This window comes from Ambystoma mexicanum, chromosome 12 (genome assembly GCF_040938575.1).
Source record: "Ambystoma mexicanum isolate Mex_15411 chromosome 12, UKY_AmexF1_1, whole genome shotgun sequence".
In the NCBI taxonomy this organism is placed as follows: Eukaryota; Metazoa; Chordata; class Amphibia; order Caudata; family Ambystomatidae; genus Ambystoma; species Ambystoma mexicanum.
This window is the reverse complement of record NC_090936.1, coordinates 765,082,480-765,104,944: the sequence shown is the minus strand read 5'-3', so window position 1 is coordinate 765,104,944 and position 22,465 is coordinate 765,082,480. Positions and strand designations below refer to the sequence as shown.

Here is a 22,465-nt window from a genome sequence, read left to right as displayed (position 1 = left end):
ACTGTGGCAACATCTCACAGTCGCAACAATTACACAGAGGCAAAGCCTCACAGTAGTAGAGTCTAATAGAAGAAGAGTCTCACAGCGGCAGAATCAAACAGTGCCGAAGTCTGATAGTCGCACAATCTCACAGTGGAAAAATAAAATATTGCAGTGGCAAATTACATAGAAGCAAAGCTCCACAGTGGCAAATCCCTCAGTGCCAGTGTCCCACAGAGGCAAACACTCACAGTATCAAAATATCACAGTAGCAAAACCTCACAGTGGCAAAACCTTTCAGTGGCAAAGTCTGATAGTCACAAAATCTCACAGTGACAACATATCACAGGGGCAAAAACTACACAGGGGCAAAATCTCACAGTTGTAAAATTACACAGTGGCTTTATCTTACAGTGGCAAAATCTCACAGTTGTAAAACCACACAGTCACAAAGCATCACAGTGGCAACATCTCATACTTGAAACAATTATACAGAGGCAAAACCTCACTCTGGCAAAGTCTCAGAGTGGCAGAGTCTCAAAGTGGCAAAATGTTACAGAGGTAAAACTTCATAGTGCCAAAACCTTACAATGGGAGCATCCGATAGTGGCATAATCACACAGTGGCAGTGGTAAAATCGGATGTATACGAATTGTTCGAACTACAATTGTTCGAATTACAATTGACCTTTGCACAATTGACCGAATTGTGAAGGTCAATTGTTACATATATGCGGGGGGAAACCCCCCGCAACGCCCTGTCATATATATATGAATATATATATATACATATATATATATATTACCAAACCAATATATATATATATTTATATATATATGTGCGGTCAATTGTGCAAAGGTCAATTCGGACCCTCGACTTTCGGTCAATTCGGTAATTCGAACAATTGTGTTCGAACAATTTGGGTAATACCGTAAAATCTCATAGTGGCTAATTCTCACTGTGAGAAAACCTTACATTGGCAATATCTCAAAGTAGTACAGCTACACAGTGACATCATCTCACAGTTGAACATTCTCACAGTGGCAAAACGTACAGCGACAAAGTCTAATAGTAGCAGAATATCACCATGGCAACATCTTAACATGTTAAAGCTACACAGTGGCAACATCTCATAATGGCAAAGCCCCACAGCTGTAGAGCCCAACAGCGGCAGAATCCCACAGAGGCACAATACACAGATGCAAAACCTGACAGTGGTAAAACCCACAGAGGCAGAGTCCCACAGAGGCAAACTCCCACAGTAGCAAACTCTCACAGTAACAAAATCTTAGAGTGGCAAACCTTACAGTGGCAAAGTCTGATGGTGGAAACATTTCACAGTGGAAAGATATTAGTGGTAATAGTATACAGTGGCAACACTCAGAATAGTAAACCTGCACAGTGGTAAAGCCTCATAGTGGTAACAGCACAGTGGCAAATATTACACAGAGGCAAAGCCTCACAGTGGCAGAGTCTCACAGAGGCAAAATATCACTGTGGAAAAAATGACACAATGGCAAAATTGCATAGTCATAAAAACTACACAGTCGCAAAATCACACAGTGGCACAATCTCACAGTGGAAAAACGACATAATGGCAATATTACACAGTGGCATATTCTCACTGTGACAAAACCTTACAGTGGCAAAGTCTGTTAGTGGCAAAAATCTGCTATGTTATGTTAATATTATGGGGGTCTTGTAGCACGCATTGTTGCCACTTGTGTGTTCTCTAGGCACTCTGGTGGATATGCAATGGAAGGAGGGTTGTGTGGTTTCGTTAATGGGAATGAGAGGGAGGAGACCAAGAGAAACCAATCACTGAGCATAGGTGCCTTTTTGGTTGGTAGCCGTCATATTGTGTTGCGGTATGATTGTGCATGGTTTGGTCTCATATTGGTTGTTGTGAAGTGCTTGTGGTTTGTGGTGTGGTGAAGGGATGATTGTGTTTGGTTCACAGTCTGAGGGTGATTATGCAGAGTGGTGGGATTTTAGTCCAGTTAGTATGTAGCCTCACATTTCCTTCCCCAACAATCCATCTAACTGAAACATATTTCCTACCCCAACAATTCATCTAAGTGTAATAAATGTCCTACACCTAACAATCCATCGAACTGTGACACATTTCCTGCCCCCAACAGTCAATCTACTTGCAATGCATTTCATACCTTCAACAATCCATCTATGTGCAATACATTTCCTACAACCAACTGTCCATTTAAGTGTGATACATTTCCTACCCCAACAATCCATCTAAGTGTGATACATTTCAAACTTTCCCAGTATTGTATGTGTTACTGCACCCCTTAACTTAATTGTCTGTGATCCTTTAGGCCTAAGTAGATTGTCGAGCAATGCTGGACGCCAGGAGAACAGGTAATCAGGAAATTGCCCAATGTTTCTGCATTTCACCGGCTGCCTGGAAAAAGCTGGCCTGGGTGGGTGAGTAAAGAGTGCTTTTCTCTTTCTCGTGACCCCCAGCAGATTCAACCACGTCCCAGGATGGCGAGCAGAGAGATGTTCTTGAGGTGTGAATGGGAGGGGATGGAGTTTTAGGTAGGGGTAGGGATTGGGAGCTGTTGATAAAAGGGCAGCACTGGGATCAAACAAGGTCAAAGTCCTTTCCTTACCTTGGGGTTGGTGTCTTCTTCTGAAGCAAGGGGAGAAGAAAAAGAGCTTTCACTCGCTTTGTCGGCTCTTTTGGTGACATGGACTTCCTACACAGACCACCCATCTACCACCCCTTCTTCCAGTCATCACCATCATCACGAGTCTAGGGGGGCTCAGCATAAACAAGTTTGAAGACTACTGCACTATGCTCTATTTGGGTTTATTAGAATTGTTTACCACTTGTCTAATATAGCTTGTATTGTGCTACACGTGCGCAGATCACTAAAGAACTGGACACTATTGAAGGGGCTGCTGTGTAACACCATTTACCCACAGTTTCTGGTATAGCGCAACATAATTTCACCAATGCCAACAAGTCCTTCTCGGGCCTGGGGCCTCAATACCTTCAATTCTCTCTTCCTAAATATCTTCCTTCTCAAGCTCTTCCCACTCATGCCTCCAACTCCCTAAGGAGGAGAACCATCTCCAGTTCCGGAAGCACCTCAAGACCTTCCTCTTTGCTTCTGCTTTCTCTCCTCCTCTCCCTGATGAACTCCTGACTGAAACTGAAACTGCACTGGTCACCTGGCTACCCTCTGATCTCGGGCCCAGGTCCCCTCCCCTGCCAGTTGCACACCTGCACTGCCCCCCTGGCATCCCCCGGACAAAGGGACTGTTTTTTTTTTTTTAACCCACAGTCCCCGCCAGCACTTGACACCCTATGTCTGCACTTGCCACCAACTGGCTGCACTTTTTATTTATTGCTTTTCCCCCTTCCCATGCACATGCGCAATCTCAATGTCACTTGGCCTAGTAAGATCGTTGTCTCTGTCTTCCCTCTTTTCCGCCTCCCTCTCCTTGTTGCGCCTTGAAAAATGTTTGTATAGACGCGTTATAAATGCCATATCATCTCATATCTTGTTCCAGTGCAGCTAGTGAAAAACAAATGAATCCAAATATATCAGGACATATGTCAAGGGAAATGCCAAAATATAGTTCCACTCCACATATCTAATGCATGTACACATACCTGTTTCTTAGTCGGCACTTGCTTAATGTTGCCGTAACCATTGCTTTGCTTCATCAAATAATGATCTTGCCAAAGTAGGCACTGTTTCCCTTAAACGTGTTCAGCCCGAGCGGACACGTGTCTTTTGCGTTAGTAAAGAAGGAACTGTTTTCAGCGATTCATTTTTGCGACCCCTTTCTCGTTCTACAAACGTGACTTTTGTAAAATACGTCATCATTGATAGGCTACATGTGCAGCAACAAAACGAAGACACTTTACTGAAATATGCGGTTCTTTCTCTGCCGGTTTTCACATGCAGAAATAATGCAAAGGGAATGATTGGTTAAGCAACTTCATGAACACGAAGTACAATGGACAGTGTTTAAAGCACGAGGCGATCTCGAGTAAAATGTCAAAGTACTTCCCCTATACACCAAACTGCATGATGCACGTACTCTAGGGGCGGGGCGCTATGTCGCGTTCAGCATGCACCATAAAAAAGCAGCATTAGTGGACGGACTTTCAGCGCGAGAAAGAGAGAGTTGCCGGGCAGCGTAAGCAGGCATACGATTTGTACAGGCTGCTCCTTGTTTACCTCGGAACTGAAGATGCCAGTGCACGCTCTACAGTGTCTTCTTGTACTACTATTAGGAATGGGCGACTGTCAGAAAATCGCCAGAATTGATGAGTGTGGACTGACTTGTTCTCAGGTAAGTCTGAATACTGATTGGCGTGCTTTAAGCATCTATGACGTCAGGAGTTGCAACGATGTCTATGGGTTTTAACTCACGCTCTCTGTTTTTGTATATGTTGATTGGGGTCGTTATGTGAATGTATTGTTCCAACCATATAACTTGGACCTCTCAGAAGCAGAGTACCCATTTAATACATATTTCGCCATGCACACAGAAGATCCGTGCCTACATAGATAGACGTCGTAACACACAGCACAGCGTATGGGTGCGATTGTGCATATGAAAACGACCGCGAAATGCGGTATGTGCATCTTGCTGCACTGCAAAGTGATACAATGAACACGAAATTATTTCCACACTGTCCACGGGCGGGTTGTTAATAAGTAATGAACCCGCGTGTGAGCACTTAATTCTTTTGGGTTTGGTGCACTGTGGCGATGTATTGACGATGTAGTGACGTCATTTTCCGAATACTCGCACTAACAATATTGCTCGTAAATGAAACGTTGTAGAATAATATCGCAAGAACTGGATTCCCTGTTATAGTAGAGACGCAGTCTGCAACGCCTGTCAGATAACATTATGGAGTGATATTTCGCCGGGGCATAGTCCACATTGCGGTGCTGCACGCAGCATATCCGAGATGACGGACTTTTAAACGTCCCATGATGAAACCTTACATTTTGCTCACTTGACTCTGCTGTCTTATTTTCGCACTTTCGCATACACCACAACTGCACAATTGGCTAAGCATTACACAGGATGCTTTCATTGTCACCTGGAGATCACTTCTGCTAAGGCAGCCTTACTGGTCTGCATGAAGCGTGGCATTTTCGATTTACAGCACACAATAAACAATTCGATGAAAACGAGATGTTTAAATCAAAGCTTTCACTTATTGTAAAGCACAATCCACGCTGTGTTCACAAAGCAACAAACACACATTGACAAAGCCAAAAGGGCTGGCTTCGCCAGTGTAAAGGACATGCTGTCGTTTGACTTGTGGGAGTTTTACAAAGTCATCATACCCCGTACATCTACAAAGCCAGACCTGCTATATTAATGTTGGATTCCCACATACATATGTTAAAAACATTACATCTTTATAATAGAGGCATCGAATCATCTACCAACAAATAGCATCCATAATCCATAATCATCTAATCGTGTACATCCAAAGGGCAAACTGCATCCCACAGCCTACACGTCAACAGCAACTGTTTCCAAGGGAACACGTGAAGCTCACAGTGCATGCCTTGTAGCTTTCGAGGAACAGCCTGTGTAACCAATCTCATTGAGCCAAAAATGCAATAAGGTGTGTCTCAATGCATTGCAGCAATGAAAGGAACCAGAGTGTGGAGACTTTAGTAGGTAGTGCAATGGCCTAAGAAGAACCAAGGCAAGTTAACCCATTATCAACTCCGTAAAGAAGAAATGTCTTAAATGTTTTTATTTTTTCCAATTCTAAAGCAGGTCTAATTCCCTCAGGTATTGGGAAAGCCACATCCTCCTCAGAAATGAGCAGACCACTGAGCTCCAGAGCACCCAGGACTGGCTGTGCACTTGTGTAAGGGAGATGTATCGAACAAGTGTTAAAATCCCTTTACCTTAGAGCCCTCCAGCACTTTTGCTATATTTTGCGGCTTTGAACTTTTTCATTTTCATTGTGTTTTACTTTTGTGTTCTTTGCTTATGGAGTTTTAAAACGACTCCAGTGGCATCTTTTTCTGTGTGCCACACAGCACCTTCAGTGCAGTGGCACAGGGATGTCTTTCAGACTCCCCAAGGTTTAAATACCTTCTCTGGGACTGACTGCCGTCTCCCAGAGCATGTAAAGTTAAATTGGCTTTACTAGTCTTTTTAAATTTACTGACCCAGCTCACCGTATCTTCCTATAGAGTGCTGGAGAGGTTGCTTAGCTTCCCCTGAACCAAAACACCCATGGAACAGTAAAATGTTAACTTTTCCTATTTTAAATGGCTGGTGGCAGTGGTTTAGATCAACTACTGTGATTTTTCCCTACGGCTAACAACGGTAGCCAAAAATCGGGTCAGCCATGTTTTTCAATATGGCACCCACGACCTATCTGTAAAAACAGACTCCGGTCATCTTTTTTTGCCATTTCTTTTAGGAAAAGTCCTTCTTGTGTTTCGGCCTCATTCTGAGATTGGAGGTTGTCATGGCGCTATTTGCGACATGACTGCCTCCAATAACGGTACCAGCACCGGTCTCGTTCAATGGGGACTTACGGTGTAGTCCGACCTTTGCGGGACTGTTAAGTCCCCATCGAAAAAGCCATTCCCCATTCCCATTTGAGCGCCCATAGGGCTCAATGGGAATGGGGAAGTAGCTAATAACGGTACCGCAATTTGCGGTACCGTTATTAGCTCTGAAGTCCCTTAACGGGTCCTGTCCCTAACGCCTGGTCAGACCAGGCGTTAAAGGAGGGACCCGCTAAGGAACCTCGTAGTAGGGTGGTAAGGGATTACCGGCACCGGTCTCCTTAATGGTGCCTGGTATCCATTACCGCCCTACTCGCAATGAGGCCCCTTGTCTCTGCGCTAAACCAGGTTTGGTCCCTTTGTTCATTGGCCTTTGGCGGGCTTCAGTGCTGAAACCCTGCTCTGGCGCCAGGGTGTCTAGTGTGGACAGGATGTGAGGGAGGTGCCCGATACTCCCTGTGCTTAGTCTCCTAGGAGACCTGAAGGCACTCTGGCATGATTGGCCGGCTGGCTGTCTGGCAAGGACAGCCACCCTCCTGTGTGAGTGACAGCCAGGCTGGAATGCATGAGGGAAAACTCTTTAAAAGCAGGTCTCTGGGACTTGGAAAGCAGAGTCGACCACTGGAACGAAAGAACCGAAGAGGAGAGGAAGGAAGAGGACTGCTGCAACTACTGGATGACCAGTGAAGCCCAGCTGCAGGTCTGAATTGCCTGAAACTCCGACGACAGAGAAGCCATTCAAGGTTAACTTCTTCCCTTGGGTTTGGTGGGAACAACCAACTTGCAAGCCACCTGGACACCATTCTATTCTGGTCGAATTTTCTTCAGAGTGCTGTTGTAAACCGGATAGCCAGAGGGAAGGAAACCAGGGGGACTTTAAGGCACTCACATCTTAAACCAACATCTTGCTACAGCCTTTGGCCTCTTCCCTGGACAGTACAGGAACCTCCCAACGTCCTCCTTCTTGTCCCCACGACTGAAGCTCATGAACAGAGAGATCTGCTCAAACTGCCAGGAACAACTGCGTCAGCTTCAGCTTTCTTCATTTAAAAGGTACTGTGCAAACGTGGTCCGGAAATCTTTTCGGCCATCGAGAAAGTGCGTGAAACTTTCCTCAACTACGAAGGCTTGTCCTTCCCTTAACATTCGTCAAACTTTTCGCCTAGCCAAATCCTTTAAAAATCTGTGGCAAAGGCTTAACCGTTACATACCTGAACTGTGCTATCATGTACAAGAGACTCTGAACCATTGACTTTGGCCTAAGCCTATTGTGAAGAATTGCTGGTTGTATTTAACTGAAACCCTTTGCCCTGCCTATGAATGTATTTGGGCCGTCGATTCTTATAACCTTGTATTTTCCTCCATTTTCTAAGTATTTGAAGTGCCATTTTGCTCCTACTTCATTTTTGAGCTAAACTTGTTCAGTTACTTACCAGTTGTGTTTTTGTGGTGTATTAGCGTGTGATATTGAGCTGATTGTGCTAGGGTAATGTTTTACAAATGATTGAGTAACTAAATGTATATTCTTTTACTAAGAAACAATGGGTAAGTTGAATCACTGTATTGGTTGGTCCTTTTTGTAACTTATTCTACTGCTCACTTTTAAAACTCTTGAGATAAGACTGGCTGCTCAGCTATCGCTACCACTTTACTTTGTAGTACAAGCTTGTACCAAAGGTGAAATTGTGCTTACACTTGTAGTCCTAATTACCTGTAGTGTTCCCAAAGGGTACTGCAGGTGATTCTGTCTAACCACTTGTTTAAAAGATCTGTTTCATACTATTTGATCAAAGGCAGAGCAGTTCATCTTGTAGTAGGTACTCACTTCTCACTTGTGGCTGCTGACAGATGTGCAGCTGATGGGACTTGATCCTGATTTAATGTAATGCAAGTGGTCTTGTATAGCACCCGCCTTCCACTATTGGTGGCCTTGTGGCCTGGCTGATCTCAGCTTTTTGAAAAAACAGCAGAGTAGGGCTCATTAGTTGGACAGTGGGAAAGGCAGATCTGAAACCTGTGGTGTTGATGGGTGCAAGTCTGAAGTACCCAGTTCCTGAATGGCAATCTGATTTCTAAGGATTTGGCAGAGAAACCTGCATGTATGTTATCAGGTGGGAAGAGCCCAATATCTAATAGACTACAGCACTTTGGACCTGGTTAGCCCTGATATGGGGGGATGCGACAAGGCTATAGAGAGCTTAGTCCTTGCTTGGTTAGTATTGATGTGCTAACCTCTAGGCTTGTGGTGGCCATCTGTGTGGTGTTATGATATCTTAGAGTGGAGATGGTTAGTAAGGAGTGTGGGGAGTACGTTTTAAAAGGAAAAATCAAAACTACAACTCTGCATGCCCATCACTGGCCTATTGAATACAGGTCCCATTTCACCAGCTCACTCTGCCCAAGTAATCCCTCTCTCTCCCCCTCTCTTTCTTTTTCTCTGTCTCTCTTTTCATCTCTCTTGCATCGATACATTGTATTTCATGTGAAAAAACAAGCACTTGTGAGTTGACAGATCAGAGGGAATTCTCAAGGCACTCATCACAAGCTACAGTTTCTGGTTCAGTGAAAGGGCTACTTGAAATGTGAGGCCGCAGTAACACATTTTGCATTGCTTAACATGCTGGTTGGCAGTCTGAGAGATGACCTCAGAACTCACTCTCTCATGCGCTGGTGCTGTGTTCAGTGACCTGCTGGGAAATCTGCCTGTCAGGGCATGGCTAAATTGAGCAGGGCAAGAATGTGTGTGTCAGGCATTAGTCAGGGGAAAGACCAGAATCTCTGCTCATTTTGACCCCAGCGGTCATCCCTAGTGTCTCCCTCAAGAGTCATACTCCTCTCACATGGTCAAAATTTCAAATGCACCCTCCACTACCATGGATGTTGACGTACCACAAGGCTTTTGGCATCAGAATGATGCTGCTACCCTGCAGGTGATTCTTCACCATAAAACAAAGAGCCGAAAGGATCGAGTATGGAGTATGGATACCTAGAAAATGTGCAGCACATTGGTGGAAAAAGTGGGCGGAAGGTGCAACGGCTGCAGGGTGGTGAAGAACAGGGTGCTGATAGTGGCAGACAGGGTTTGATGGGGTATTTTATGGACTGTCCAATGAGACTGCAATCATGAATTTGCTGTATCTCTTTCTAGCAAATGGTCTCGGGGATTTTTATTTAGTTGTGTGACAGCTAAACAATGGGTCCAGGGCAAAAACAGCCATGCTTTATTAATCCTGATTTAATGGGCTGTCTTTCCAATGGGAGGTAGAGGCTATCAGGGATTAGAAAATGGACAAGGTGTGAGCTGGTCCCCAAACGGGGGCTCTTGGAGCCAGGGAAGGTTCTGCCTCACCCATGAAAAGCTATTTACACTACAGCCCTGTTGGGCTGTCTCTCTGAAGTACATGAGGTGTTGACTAACTTGTGCTCTTACATTCACACATTTTACACAAGTTGGTTAGATGTATTAGGGAAATGTGTGAAGAATGCAGTAGCGGTGCCCAACTCTCGCTTAAAATGGGCAGCTGCTTTGCGTGTGCCCTCTATGATCACAAAAGCAATGAGACAATGCTCTACCTCGGTCTCATGCTAGACCAGCTGAGAAATATAAACGGGATATGCAACACAGAGAAGAGGCTTGTAGCACCCTACCAACTGAGCAAAATGCCACTTGTGTGGATAGGATCAGAAATGTTTTAAAAGCCTGGGCTACTCTGTAAACTGGGTCTGGGGTTGTAGTATGCTGCTTTATGGCAGGATCCAATCACAAAAATAAAATAGGGATGTGAAGATGGACTGGGGATCCTCGTGAGCTTAATTGCATATTATCATATCTAACAGCTCTAATTCTATTCACATATCGAGATGTGCTGTACCATCACATAGAGCTCAGGTAATATTACTCTATGCTGCTGGTCTGCTCTCTTTACTGTGACATGAACTGGTTCTCTTGAAACTACTAAAGCACCCAGAGATTCCCTCTGCTCAAATTCACTTAAGCTCATTGTCAACTGGTCTGCCCTACTGCTCTTGCCATGGAAACATGGATTGGCACGTTAGTCTCTAAACGGTTTACCTGAAAATATAAATATATATATTTTTTAAATGGCACATTGAGGACATGTGCTTTAATCAAATTATGAATTAGGAGTAGAGACAGACCCTTGTTTGCAAACAACATTATCTTGACTTGGGTACATGTGCTCTTTATTCATTGACAGACTTGTTAAGACCAGAATCAACAAATATTGTTCTGGTACATGTATTGTAATGTACACTGCAGTCCTCAATTTCCTTCAAGAGTAGATAATTATAAAGGTATGTCAGACAACGTCACCCTTATTTGGACTGAGGAGTTAAATTGCTCATACATGTTGTTAGAAGGAATTTTGCCAATTTTGTAATAGCCATATAACTGATGTATAGTGTCAACCAGAGGTAATCATTTCTTTGTGACAAAGAAATAATCACACTTCAGTAAAACAACATGGATATTTGAGTAGTTGGACATATTTGGGACAGTTCAATGTAGGGAGACCAGTTTTCTAAAACAAATAGCCATGACAGAGAGCAACATACAAGTAGGACTACAATCTGGATCTGCTGTGTCAGCTGCTGGAGATAACTGTAAAAGGCACACGTTTTCATTTGGAATATGTTTTCATTTGGCAAATACATATGTATGAGGCATATGTTGGAACCCTGGAAAAATATTGCTTTGATTGAATGTTATGGATTGAAATATTGTAATACTGTTTAACCACACCGTAATGTACCAAAAAAGTGAAAAAAACACCAATTTACCAAGCAAAATGGATTCAAACATTATTTTAACATCATAAAACAAATCTCTCACAAACAGATCTACTTGCAGCTACAGAAGGACTTCCACATTAAAATACCTTTCATTGTGATGCAATCATTGTGCATCAAGGAGAATTTGAGAGGCACCAAGGTCCCTCTAATATAGATATTCAAAAAGCCAGGCAGTGAACTAACGTATCCTATAGCCAGATCTAAAAAACAGGGACCTTTCTAAATTATGTATTGTTACTTATGAGAATGCTACATGTAGTACCACTCACTTCTCAATGCTTCATTTGTAGATAACAGTGGCAACATGCAAAATACAATTGAAGGCCATGGTTTCATCTTAACATAATACAACAGGAGTCAGAAGTAATGTATTAGAAGACATGGCAGAAGCAGTTCATTAGATTGAACAATGAGTCAGTTATGGGTGCCTGGAAATGGTGGATGAGATGCCTGAAAAAGTGGCATTCAAATGTCTAGATAATTTGGGCATACACCTATTATTCAGGAGCAAGTGTCGTTTAAGTGATCCCTTGAATCATTTGGTGATGAAGAAAGCCTTAAATCAAATTGTGAATTTAAGAGTAAACTGGTCTTTCCAGCGGACTTAATTGATTCTATTATTGCCTTACCATCAATATTCTATTACGAGAAACATGACAAGGTTTTTGCAGTATTCTTCTGAAGGTGGCAATGTGGTGATATGTTCAAACCAGGTACATAATGACAGTTTTGAACCTAATGAAAAAGGCTATTTTGGTGATTAACACCTTGTGTGCTGATCCCATGACAATGATGGTGATTACCAAGCCCCCTGCCATTGTGGTATATTTTAAGAACGACTGTAGCTACTATGAATGATGGGGTCTCAACTTAATTACAAATTTACAGTCCCTCACACTGTTGAAATTGCATTTTGAGCAAGTTGAAGGTGGAGCATGGCAGGTCTGACATGTTCTTATGTCAGACCTCCATGGTGCGGAATTCCTTATCCTGAATTTGTGACCTCTTTGTCCTGTCTTACATCATCTAATTCTGTTTTTAAATGGATTAATTCTTGCCCACTTTCATCAAATTGTTTATCTCTCTGAGTCAGTTACATTTGGCCTGCAATTGCGGGACTAATTCCTCATTTTCTTCCATTTGGAGCAACCATTTCTGTTTTACATCTTAATCATCTTGCAACTTGCTAATTACCTCACAGTCTTTCCTTTGCAGCTTTTTGGATCTGTATAGCAGACACCAAAGTTTTGTTCACAGTGTAATGATGCAATCTTTTTCTTACTTGCGTTCCGACGCTTGGAACAGTCTAAGAAGGCATGGTTGCACAATACTTCCGTAATCAAAAATACCTTGAGATTCCTCTTCAGGGCTAATCCTATGTTTCCATGTTATCATATTTTCAGATGACCAGGTTGCGTAAGCATAGATTTTTGCCGGGAGTTAATCTGATCATTCAGGAAATTCAGCCTGAATCTGAGATATGGTGGTACTAATGCCAATAACGCTATAACAAAAGTCAAATGTACACACAGCACTGCACTACCTCACAACTCTAACTCAGAGAATGAGTGCACAATATGGTTATGTGTTTGATACAAGGCCATGCCTAGTAATTACTTTACCATATCCCGGCCAACGCACCAAAGTTGTTACAGGTATTTTTGGCTTTTTTTTTGTTTGTGGTATTTTTGGTATAGCGTGAAATAGTGGTGAGCCTAATTTCAGAGTACCACCTAACAATTGTCCTTATAACAGGGTCACTAACGGTAAGCAAAGAATGGATTTTGTGCACTCTAACTGATGATTTTATGCAGTCTTGTATTTACAATCCCACATTATGCCCTTTTAGATTGTATCTAGAATACATTTACCATTTACATGAAATATTATCATTCACTCAGCCTCAGAGAAGAATTCACTTAAGAGTGATGTTTGTTTTATTGTTTTACCACATGTGATAAAAATGAATTACCACCTGCAGTAAAATGAATTTGCCACCCGCTCTGCATCAATCTGTATGCCAACCCAGGAAACCTGAACACTGAATAAGCAGATTGAGGCTATTTTATAATAATAATAATTTGGCATTTATATAGCGCTACGAACCCTCAGGTATCTGAGCGCTGCTTATTATTACCCACGGTGTGTGGTGCTCTATCTGTTTCTTGGATTAATTATCAGAAGTTAAAAATATGCAAAATACAGAGTGACATGTGCAATGCAAGATAGCCACATGACATGTTAAACCTGTGTTACAAAGACGTAAAGGGAGCATAATAAGCACAACTAATTTGCAGATACTTTCCCCGCGATGAATGATGGGCTTCAAAATGCTCTTCTGTATAAAACTTTGCCGTTCCTGCAGTGGGTTTCAAAATATTCTTATTGCGACAATGCATAGCGTTCTGCCAATATTTACCTTGACCTTTGCAACTAATCTTGGCAGAGTATAAGCTTCTGTCACATCTAAATTTTATTGCATTAAGGGAGAAACAGGAACACAGCTGTCTACATTTGAAATGTACAGTGCAGCACCTAAACAAATGAATTACCCGCCCTCACTATCTGATCACAAATCATTCACTCCTGCGCACCTCAATTAACTGAACTCAACAAGAACATTAGTTGATTGTGCATGTGTTCTTGGCAGCCAATGACCCCAGTCTAGTTGCCGGACAGAAGAATTCTTTATCTGGTTCACTCCCTTTGTGCTTGGAAAGAACCCACAAAGTTCTTTGCCAGCCTTTCCGCCTTTTTCTGCGACATGCTTCTCTCAGGATCAGTCAAAGATTAGAGTACCTGAGACTGCAAACTCTTCTGAGACAACTGCCAGCCCAGGCGCCAGAGAAAGAGAGGGGCAGCCCTCCTGCACTGTGCTATTTAAACCCTCTGAACTAAAACTGCCCATAATGTAAATCTTCCTTTCATAAAATATAGAAATGCCTGCCTCTTACAGTAACATCATTCCATCAGAACCACCTCCCTTTGTCAATCATCCTCAAGCACATATTCTGAGCTGCTTGGAATGGCAGCAAAACAGATGAGAGAGTTGCATTTCCCTTTCACTGCATTCCTATTTTGCAAACTTAACATTGGGCTCATTTCAAGTCAGATCAAGACAGCAAAACAGATCTACTTTTCATGTTTATTCTTCCTGCATTTTCAAATTAACTTATCACAGCACACATGAACATTCAGTTATCAATCTGCACCAAAATGTATACACAACAAATGTTAACAGGGAATATGTTATAAGTTAAATGGATACGGTAGATTAGTATATGTTAGTCTTATGGCCCACAACAATTCAGTCCATGACTGTGATATGGAGTAAAATCCATGTTGTACGGCATCAAGTTCGAATTAATTTTTAGCTGGCATCTGTTATGCAAATGAACAGTATTGCCATCTACTAGATTCAGACTGAGTCTCACACTCTTGCTCAGTACTGGGATCAATCTCTTATCCTTGTGGAAATGTAAAGCCCTAGCTAAAATGTGGTGTCACCATTGAAATTCAGTGTCACCTCTCCCTGTAACTGTTCTTACCTGGAGGAAGTATTCCCTTTGTGATACTTCCATGTGTTGTTGCCGGTCTCAGAGAATCTATTCTACATGTCTGACTTCAACAAAACTGGGTCATGATTTTCTTTACTTTCAGTTTGATTGTTAGTCTGTGACGTGGAAAACATTATACATTAAATTACTGGCAGGGAGAAATTATCTGATGAGAGATAATGTAGCTGTACATTTGGTTTAACTTTGAGACAATGCCCGTCAGAAAGCAACAGTCATAGCAACAGTCATACAACATTGTATTGGTGGAATTCTCAGATTTATCATGTTGTCATGTACATAGTGAAATCACTTCCCTGATACTCCAGATGAAGTTTTAGCAATGATTCAGCATACGTTTTCAAAGTCTTGTGAAGGAAAATATTCTTCCTTAAGGGGACATGCACTTTTCCCTCTTGAAACAACTTTTCCTCCATATTCTATGGACCCCACAGAATACACTTTTTGCTTTTGTTTTTTCACTTTGTCCTGAATTTATGCAGTCAAATGAAGCCTTCTGCTTCACTCCACTGGCATTTTTCTAAGATGTTATGGGGAAACTGATGAGTCCTTCAGACTGTCAGTACTGGGAAACTATGTTTGCTTGGTCTTTTGACATGTTATCAAGTGTGGGTAAGTTGTACAATTGCACACAACATCTTCCAATGCAGTGCAATGGGGACACTTTAGTATCACCCTAGAATACACTGAGAGGATTCTTTGGTTACCTTCACATGTGCATAAAGATAAGCTGGTGGGAGCAGATTCTTCTTCACTATTTTTACTGTATTTTATTTTAGCTCCCTCATGTTTACTGTGTTTGGCTACTAACTGTGGCTAGTGTCCTAACATGGCCGTGTGACAAGGTTTTTTTTTTTTTTGGCCATCTTGTCTTTTTGCTTTATTCCTGCCTTCTCAGTTCAGGAAACCCTTACAGGGGCATGCAATTGCCTGGAAAAGCTATGCTTTCTGTGGGCATGTGCAGGGCTTGTGTGTTGGAGGCAAGGGAGAGGAATGGGACTGGCTGGTCAATACACAAACTGGTTTCTGTATGTCTGGAGTATATGGATACGTTTCACCAACAGTGATCCCTGATTAGACCACTGCTGCTGCGGTGTGTGTGAGGGGTAGATCTTTATAGGCTGGGTTGAGTTTATGAGCTGGCTTGTTTTTTCCATAAGAGGAGTCCTGCGGTCATTCTTAAGAGATCCTGTGAGAAGTCAAGTGCCCTGAATAGCCATGAAGACTTCGGAAGACCCATGGACCATTCCTGGCTAGTGATCTTAGAATACCATCATTTGTGCTTCGACCCATAGCAGTGGTGGGAACAAATAGTCTCAACTTCTTCTTAGTGCCTATTGACTCAGAGTCTTTAGAAGCATTCCTGCACCACCCAGTGGACTGACTAACTCCAATTTGTGCTACCCTGGTAGAAGAGTTGTCGTTCTTTATTTCGGCTTGGAACTGAAAGGGTCGGCAGCTTGTCCTGCAAGAATCCTTCCTGACAAACATTGTTGTCCCAGCATCGACAGCGCTCAAGATAGAGGACTGTCTTGGACTGCAACATCTGTGTCCCCTCCTGTCACTCTACATTGGTGACCGTCCCTGAAAAAGCTTTCCGACATCTGGTTGACCATCCTGAAGAGTCCTGCACCAGTGCCTGCTGCATTGTTCCACGAGGAGAGGTTGAACACAACTCCTAGACACGGCCAGAACTCTTCTTGCACCCGCAGCTCCTGGGCTTCTTTGACAGGAGCCAATGGTGGGAAAACCTAGCTTAGGAAACCCTCCAGCCACCTGCAAGTCTGGTGAATAATCAGAGTTTGGGGGTAAGTTACATTGGTACTTACCTGCTCCCGTATCTCTGCCCTTTTAAACATTTAATAACTGTTGAATTGTTTTACAACTGTTTTGCCTTGGAAATACTTGTTGCCGAAAGCACTCCAAAAGATGCGAACAGTCTTACCAGAATATATCTTCTTCTGACTTTTGGAACCTTCACATCCACAGGACCCTCCCCATAACTTTTTCCCACTTCCTAAATCTATGGGAATCTTTGTGTACCTTTGGGCACAAGACCGCATACAATTTAGGGATCAACTTTACAAGTTAGGGCTGATATTCCTGTAGACTGTTAGTGTGGTTAATTACCTTCTCTTCCAGCTGTGGTGGGTGAACTGAATGTTTTGCACTAGTTCACTGTGATTGTATATATGTATTTCACTATTTGGAGGACACTGTTAAATCTTCCAGTATCTACTCCGACAGCTATGATAAGACACGTACTAGGGTTGATATCCATTTATGCTTTATACAAGTGGAAAGTTTGTACATTGTATAGGAAATGTATTTTTGAAGACCATCAGAATGGCTTACTTATACATCCAGCCAATTATATACAAGCATCTAAAGATTAATTCATTTTGAAGTGGGACAACCAGGCAAAAAAATTCCTACAGGAAGCAAATATATCAGTTAATCTGCTGTGTCAAAATCCAAATAAAGCCAGGCCAAAATGTGGGAAATAGACTGGATAGAAACCAGGGAACTGTGCAATAAATATCAACATTTTAAACAGAACCCATTTGGGCTCAAGGCCTATGGTACTACTGAAGCGTATCTATTGAAATCACCTAGTGTTTCGCATCGTACAGGGTTGTTGCGTCTGAGATTCAATTTATGGCATGTCAGATTAGTTACAGCAAAACGGGGCAAGGATCCCAATGCAAAAGTTTTATGTCGTTTTTGTAATGTTGAAACTGAATCCCTTGTACATATCATAACAAAATGCCCCAAGTTAGTGGAAAGAAGAACTAATTATTTTAAAGCATTCTTTGGGCATAAGCAAAACATGGAGGCTAAAGACCTCTGGAAATATATATTTCATGTATACTCCAAACCAATTGGTTATGCGACAATACATTTCTTGAATGAACTTAGACTTGATGATTCCAACCAGGGAATGAACATTTAAACCTGTTAAAGGGTAAATTGTATACTATAATGAATCGTCAATCATTACCTTGCCTTGATAATGTATTTCTTTAGTGGTTTGTCTTGTTTGATTCCTATTTTGATATCTATTTTAAATTTTAAAATTTTAGAAATGTTGTGAGTTATCATTTAATTGTTTAATTTGTTTTTATTTTATTTGGTTTTATTTTGTTTATTAAGGATTGTTAATGAATTTGAATGTTCTCTGTTTTGTCTTTTATATTGAAAGGTTGAGATTCTCAACCAAATCAATAAATAAATACAAATTTTGTATTTCACTATTTAGTATTGTGTGATATTCCGACCTATTATTAGTGATTGCTCATAGTGTGTGTATTTGGTAAGTAAAAAATAGAGCATTTTTATACTTACCTGTCTAAGTGCAATCCTTTATTGCTCACTGTGTTGGACTCATTGTGGACCCCGTATCACACTCCCCCCTCCAGAGATTCAGCCTTGACCAGTCTCAATGATACCCTTATTGGTTTGGCTAGGCTCTCAGAGTTACCCTCTTCATTATAACTAGGTCGGCCTCCTAAAAATCTGTCTATCAGGCCAGAGTTTAGAAATCCAGTCTAACAAAATGGTGTTAAGTGGTGAGCATAATGCTTTGAGAATCCCTGTGTTGTCCACTGGTGTAGTATGTGGATTTTACTTGCACATAACACTGTGAATCCGATTGTCTTGTAGTATAACAGTGACCTACTATAGTTAACAACATGGAAGCAGTCACTATGACCACTTTGAATGCATCTAAGGTAGTAGCTGTGAACATTTTCTGTGTTGAAAAAGACTTATCTGGCTCTGGCAGCAAAGCTGAATTATCCACTGACTCACCGAGGTACACAACCTATTGAGACACTTTTGCTGTGATCCACAAAGTTATGCTAGGACGTTTGTCGCACACCTCGCTCTTTACCACTGGCTCGCCACTGGACCATTCTTTGGGTCCTAACAATTGCTCTATATGAGCAGGGAGGGCCAAAATAACCAGCACAGGACTTTCCTTCTGTGTGCAAGTATTGTTTAGAAACCTCATGGGTGGTAGATACAGTGTTTGTATGGCGATCTGTGCATCACTATGATCTACCAAACACCTAGTAAACCCACCTTTTACCATGCCATGTTTTCCATTACATACAGTAAGCTTTGCCACAGGTGGTCTCATCAGTGTATAATTGTATTTATTGTTTTTGTTAACTGTGGAAGATGTATGCTAAACCATAGCACAATAAATAAATACATACATAAACATGCATACACATTTATTGTCAGTGTATTGGCCATGAATTTTCTTACTGACCTCTGAACCTAATATCTTCAACTGGTAGATAGAGCAGGTGCTGCAGATCAAGAGACTTGTGTAGCAGAGCAGACATGCACACTATGGGCCTCATTACACGGATGGCGGTAAGGGTTTACCGGTACCAGTATTTTACCGGCACCAGTAAATCCTTACCGCCTTACTACGAGATCCCTTTGCGGGTTGGGGAATTTAACTCCTGCTTTTTGCAGGCGGTAAAACCCAACCCGCAAAGGGACCAGGGAGCGAATTACAGTAACGCAATTTGCGGTACCGTAATTAGCGCTTTCCCCATAGAACCCTATGGGGCAAAAACGGGAATGGGGAAGGGCAATGGTGGAAGGGGGAATTACCGCCTCGCCAACCTTGGAATAGGGTGGTAATTCCCCTTTCCACCAAGGCGGTGCTGGTATCTTACCGGCATGAACCATGGAGCGAATAGCACCATGGTTCACCGCCATCCGTGTAATGATGCCCTATGCTTTTGGCTTAGAGTTTATGAAAAGGGATTATTATTAGCAGATTACCCTTTTACAGATGGACGTAACTGCATCCATTCAAATCAGAAATACAAAAAAGCCAGTTCTGTCATACCCTTACCAGATGGCAATTCCTCACACAGACTCTTATCTTAATTTATGTGCCCATTGAAAAGTTGTTGAACAGCTAAAAGAATAGGACACCAAAGAACAATGTGGCACTGGTGAGTGTAGGACATCATGACCTTTGATCCTTCTTAAATCTCATTTGGAGTGTGCACTGTTATGGCATCTGTCTAAAAATGTCAAGCTTTGTTGTGGTAGGCCCAATACGTTTGGTCCATCATGTGCATATAGACTACCTGTGTTTTAATGATTCTCCAAGAGAACTCTACTCTACAGAAGTACTAAACAGGCATTCAAAGTACAAGATAATCCATAGTCCCTCTCGTTCTTTTTTGTTATGGAAATTCTATTAACCTTTAATGTGTAATAATTAATCACTGAAGGATTTAACTATAAGTATAGTTACATTCTCAAGTCTTTGGGCCTCATTCCGAGATTGGTGGTAGTCATGGCGCTATTTACAACATGACTGCCACCAATAACGGGTCCGGCACTGGTGTAGTTTAATGGGGACTTAACGGTCCCGCCAGGGTCGGGCTACACCGGTAAGTCCCCATTGAACTTGCCATTCCGCATTCCCATTTGAGCCCCCATAGTGCTCAATGGGAATGGGGAAGGCACTAATTACGGTCCTGCTAATGGCAGGCCTGTAATTAGCGGCCTGGTCCCCTAATGGGACCCGTAAGGGACGTGTGGTCCAACCACACGTCCCTTACGGTTCCCGTTAGGGCACATCGGAATCGGGTAGTGGGGGATTACCAGCACCGGTCTCCTTACCGGTGCCCGCTATCCCCTACCGCCTGACTCGGAATGACCCCCTTTGTATCCATTTTCTTATGTCTGTCTCCAGTTTCTACTGTCACATTATGGCATTATTTAGCAGGAAAGCTAATATAAATATGTGCACCTCAATAATTGGAGCTGAAATGTCAGACACCAAATGTCATAGAGGGTTAAGACTCCATGAAGAGTAACCATTTTGAGGCTATTGTATACTGCAGTATGACTCTCATATGTTCAACCATTCATTGTTTAGTTCTGCAAGAGACGAGGGATGGGAAGGTTAGTGGGGTAGGGGGAAAGGGAAGATTTTAAAACACACGTGTTGGTGCATCCACATGAGAAACTTTGTAATCTGTGGTACAGTGAGAAGTCACGTGAGTTGGATTATGACTCAAAGGGGGTAATTCATAGAATTCAGCGCACAAGTGGTGCACGCGGCTGGCGCACAGTGTGCGCGTGCGAATCCCTGCGCCAGCCGCGTGTGCTAAAATACATTTTTGCGCACAGCGTATTCATGGATTCCAGCCACCAAACCAGCCGTGGTGCACAGTGGCGCAGCGACCCTGCAGCAGCGCCAGTTACGCCCCCAAGAACGCCTCTCGCGCAGGGAAAAGCCATCAATATACCCAATCCAGCGCAAAGGGCTGCGCTAACCCTGTATCAGCACGGCAAGCGGGCTACGTGTATCACTGGGGTGCGCGGGAAGTACCTCACGCGATTGGCCCCGTGCGAGCAGGGTATGCATATTTCAGGGGTGCGCGGGAAGTTCCACATGCGATTTCCGCAGGGTACGTGTATCTCAGGGGTGCGCGGGAAGTGCCACACGCGATTTCAGCAGGGTACGTGTATTTCAGGGGGGCGCGTGAATTTCCACACGCAATTGGGCCCGTGCGAGCAGGGCACGCGTATCTCAGGGGTGCGCGGGAAGTGCCACACGCGATTTCAGCAGGGTACGTGTATTTCAGGGGTTCGCGGGAATTTCCACATGCGATTGGGGGTACGCGTATCTCAGGGGTGCGGGGGAAGTTTCACACGTGACATCAGCAGGGCACGTGTATTTCAGGGGTGCGCGGGAAGTTCCACACGCGATCTCATCAGGGTACCTGTCTTTCATGGTGCGGGGGAAGTTTCACACGCGACATCAGCAGGGTACGTATATTCCAGGGGTGCGTGGGAAGTTCCACACGCGATTCCATCAGGGTACGTGTATTCCAGGGGTGCGCGGGAAGTTCCACACGCGATTGGGCCTGTGCGAGCAGGGTACGCGCGTTTCAGGGGTGCGCAGGAAGTTCCACACGCGATTCCATCAGGGTACGTGTATTACAGGGGTGCGTGGGGAGCACCACACGTGGGTCCTCCCAGGTGTTCCATCTACACCCTCCACGGCCCCTGCACATGCCCACACACCATCCACCATGGCCATGACCCCCAGTCAACCCACATGTCAACTTGCACTACTGCCCACCAACGCATGTCCCCCTGCACCCCCAGTCACCAGGGGCACCCTCCACCAGGCACCCACCCATGTCTCCCAGCACCCCCACCCCCCAGCAGTGCAAGGGCACCCACCACCAGGCCCCCACCCATGTCTCCAATCACCCCCACCCCCCCAGTCACCAGGGGCAGCCTCCACCAGGCCGCCACCCATGTCTCCCAGCACCCCCACCCCCCAGCCACCAGGGGCAGCCTCCACCAGGCCCCCACCCATGTCTCCCAGCACCCCCACCCCCCAGCAGTGCAGGGGCAGCCTCCACCAGGCCCCCACCCATGTCTCCCACCACCCCCACCCCCCAGCCGCCAGGGGCAGCCTCCACCAGGCCCCCACCCATGTCTCCCTCCACCCCACCCCCCCAGCAGTGAGGGGCAGTCTCCACCAGGCCCCCACCCATGTCTCCCACC

At 43.6% G+C, this 22,465-nt stretch overlaps 1 protein-coding gene across 1 annotated transcript in view; it reads left to right on the top strand.

The window, feature by feature from the left end:
• The first annotated feature begins 4,101 nt into the window (after window positions 1–4,101).
• Window positions 4,102–22,465, top strand: part of IL17REL (interleukin 17 receptor E like) — a 747,013-nt gene continuing 728,649 nt past the window's right edge. Inside the window, exon 1 of the mRNA XM_069629260.1 lies at window positions 4,102–4,308. Coding sequence (XP_069485361.1) covers window positions 4,207–4,308 — 102 coding nt within the window. The 5' untranslated portion in view covers window positions 4,102–4,206. The remainder of the gene's footprint in view (window positions 4,309–22,465) is intronic.